At 53.9% G+C, this 3,154-nt stretch overlaps 1 protein-coding gene across 6 annotated transcripts in view; it reads right to left on the bottom strand.

The window, feature by feature from the left end:
• Positions 1-3,154, bottom strand: part of NGEF (neuronal guanine nucleotide exchange factor) — a 107,739-nt gene that overhangs the window by 5,079 nt on the left and 99,506 nt on the right. For all 6 annotated transcript variants that reach the window (XM_023510347.1, XM_023510343.1, XM_023510346.1 and 3 more), the window contains one exon: positions 828-917. In XM_023510347.1, coding sequence (XP_023366115.1) covers positions 828-917 — 90 coding nt within the window. The remainder of the gene's footprint in view (positions 1-827; positions 918-3,154) is intronic.

Here is a 3,154-nt window from a genome sequence, read left to right as displayed (position 1 = left end):
CCGCATTGTGTGCACACCCTCACATGAACTTCTAAGTGTGTCCATGTGTACATCTGTCTGTTTACATGTGAGTGTGTTTGGGGAACCACTGTGAGTACTGCATGTGTGTGCCTGTTAAGTGTGGTGGCTGGTGACTGTCATCATTTCCCCTGTGAGGTTCACCTACTTGATGCAGAATCAGAGAAGGGGCCAACTTTACGGGGGGAGGAAGAAATGGGAGCCCGGGGGTGAGGACAGCCCCTGGTCCTGACTCTGTAGCTTGGGGCAGGCACCAACACCTGGCAGTCAGCCGGCCAGGCGCAGCTACATGTGGAGACAGAGACCACCTCTGCATCCTCGAGTGGGGCTGAGCTCTCAAAGCCAGTCTGACCTCAGCACCATGTGCTGATGTGCCCAAGTCACCAGAAATGCAGGCCCAGGGCCCCCAGGGGCTCACCAGTGCCTGTAGTATTACATAAAGCGTTGGGGAGAAGGTTAGTAGCTGCCAAGTCCTCCCAATTTGTAAATCCCCGAAGCAGGGATCCCTGCTGCACTTCATGTAAACTGACTGCTCGAGGTGACCAGCTGGTGGATAGGGACAGCACGCACACCCAGGCAGACAGCTCAGGTCCCTGCACAAGAGTCTTGGACACCTGTCTCTCAAAAGGTACTCCACTGTGATGGAGTCTGGAGCCCAGTGGCAGGCAGACCACCTCAGCTGGGAAGTCATGGGGCACTGGGGATCTGACTGTGGCTAGTGACCAAAGCTCCCAGCCAGCCACAGATTTTCTGTGTCCCGGGGTGGGGGCCAGGACCTGGCCATGGGTGGCACTGATCCCTCCACTCACCTTGATCTTGAACTCCATCTTCTTTTGAATGCTGATCATCTGCTCCGTGCGGCTCATCTTCCTGACGCCCTCGTTACATGCCTTCACCACCTGGGACAGGGAGGAGGGCACATGAGGTCCCCGGCCAGCTGTCCCTGGCTCCTTCCTCAGCCTGAGAGACCACTGTGACTAGGTACCAAGTCCAGTAGCTGAGACTGGCTGGCCAATGGGCTGCAGCTCCTTTCTCTAGCACCTTCCGAACACAGGTAGGTGGGATAACCTGTTAGTTCTAGTGGAGAAAGTCAGTGCCTTGTCCTTACCAGGAACACACATATCCAGTCTCCTGTCTCACCTGTCAAGCTGGGATGGGCAGACCCACAGGGCCCAGGCTGGCCTCACACCGTGAGGAGCATGAAGACTTTCCCTGCCCTCCTGGGAGCAACCCAGGTGCCAAGAGGCCTTGATAATACTGTGTTTCTGGGGCTTCTGGGGACACAACCCTGTGCTGGCCCGTGGGGCCTGCTCCAGAGCCTGGCACACCACAGGTGCTCTGGAAAGTGTGACCAGGGCACAGTGCCCAGAGAAGTGGGCTGTTGTCTGCAGTGGAGTTTACACTGAGAAACACCGAGGTCAACCTAAACGGTCAGGTGGGATTGCTTAAAAAAACAGCTATATATCCATATAACCGAGCACCGGGAAACTGTTCAATGCAGTAATTCTCTGTGTGCTAACATGGAGAGCAGAGTGGCTTTTAGGCCACAGCCCTTGCCAAGAATACAGTTGTGTGTGATGTGTGCATGTGTGCTGCATGCGTGCTACATGTGGGTTGTGTTCTGTGTGTACGCATGTGTTGCATGTATGCCCCGTGTGTGTCGCGTGTGCCACGTGTGTGCATGTGTGCCCTGTGTGTGTGTCGCGTGTATGTGTGCCCTGTGTGTGCATGTGTGCCCTGTGTGTGTCGTGTGTGTGTATGTGTGCCCTCTGTGTGCCACGTGTGTGCATGTGTGCCCTGTGTGTGCATTGTGTGTGTTGCGTGTGTGTGTGCCCTGTGTGTGTCCTGTGTGTGCATATGTGCCCTGTGTGTGCGCCCTGTGTGTGCATCTGTGCCCTGTATGTGTCATGTGTGTGCATGTGTGCCCTGTGTGCCACGTGTGTGCATGTGTGCCCTGTGTGTCGTGTGTGTGCATGTATGCCCTGTGTGTCGTGTGTGTGCATGTGTGCCCTGTGTGTGTCGTGTGTGTGCATGTGTGCCCTGTGTGTCACATGTGTGCCCTGTGTGTGTCGTGTGTGTGCATGTGTGCCCTGTGTGTGGTGTGTGTGTCACATGTATGCCCTGTGTATGTGGCATGTGTGCCATGTGTGTGTGGTGTGTGTGCCACATGTGTTCATGTGTGCCCTGTGTGCCACATGCGTGCATGTGTGCCCTGTGTATATTGCACATGCCACGTGTGTGTGCTGTGTCCTGCATGCCATGTGTGTGCATGTGTGCCCTGTGTGTGTGTTTGTGTGTGCCCTGAGTGTGTGTGTGCCCTGTGTATGTGGCATGTGTGCCACGTGTGTGCATGTGTGCCCTGTGTGTGTCATGTGTGCTACATGCATGCGTGTGTGCCCTGTGTGTGTTGCACATGCCACGTGTGTGTGCTGTGTCGCGCATGCTGTGTGTGCATGTGTGCCCTGTGTGTGTGGTGTGTGTGCCACGTGTGTTCATGTGTGCCCTGTGTGTGGCATGTGTGCCATGTATGTACATCTGTGCCCTGCGTGTGTGTGCCAGCGCGCGGAAGGCTGCTGCAGCATGTTGGCAGTGGGATGTGGTTTAGCCAGAGAGCATTATGATCTATTACTCATAAGCATTTTCTGAGTTTTCTTGTTTGTTTTTTTATTTTATTTATTTTTTTATTGAATGGTAACTATGTACATTAATGCACTTCTGGGGTACAGTGTGGGGTAGTTTTCTTGTTTTAAGCATAGTTTTATAAATTAGAGAAAAAAACCAAACCTATATTTTTTAAAATTAAGCTATGAGATACAGAGTATACCTTTCATTAAAAGGAAAACAGAGATGAAAGCAGGAAAGAACTCCTGGGGCACATGGGCCCCTCACAGGTCACAGGAGCTGCCTTCTGTGGCCCAGTGTGGCTGCCGCCCAGTGTGGCTGAAATGAATTCACATGGGTCAGATGCACCCCCTGCTTCCAGGGGTGGCCAGGGGTCCAGAAGACACTCCGGCTCACAGGTCACTGACTCCCTCTGACTACCTGCTTGAGGCAAGGAGGGGAGTCTGTCCTCCCCAGTTTCACAGGTACAACTGCCAGAGGATTTGGCAGTGGACTGGTCCAGGTGAGGGACGGA

This window comes from Otolemur garnettii, unplaced genomic scaffold (assembly GCF_000181295.1).
Source record: "Otolemur garnettii isolate 467f Iridium unplaced genomic scaffold, OtoGar3 scaffold00013, whole genome shotgun sequence".
Lineage (NCBI taxonomy): Eukaryota > Metazoa > Chordata > Mammalia > Primates > Galagidae > Otolemur > Otolemur garnettii.
This window is presented reverse-complemented; position numbering and strand designations above follow the sequence as displayed.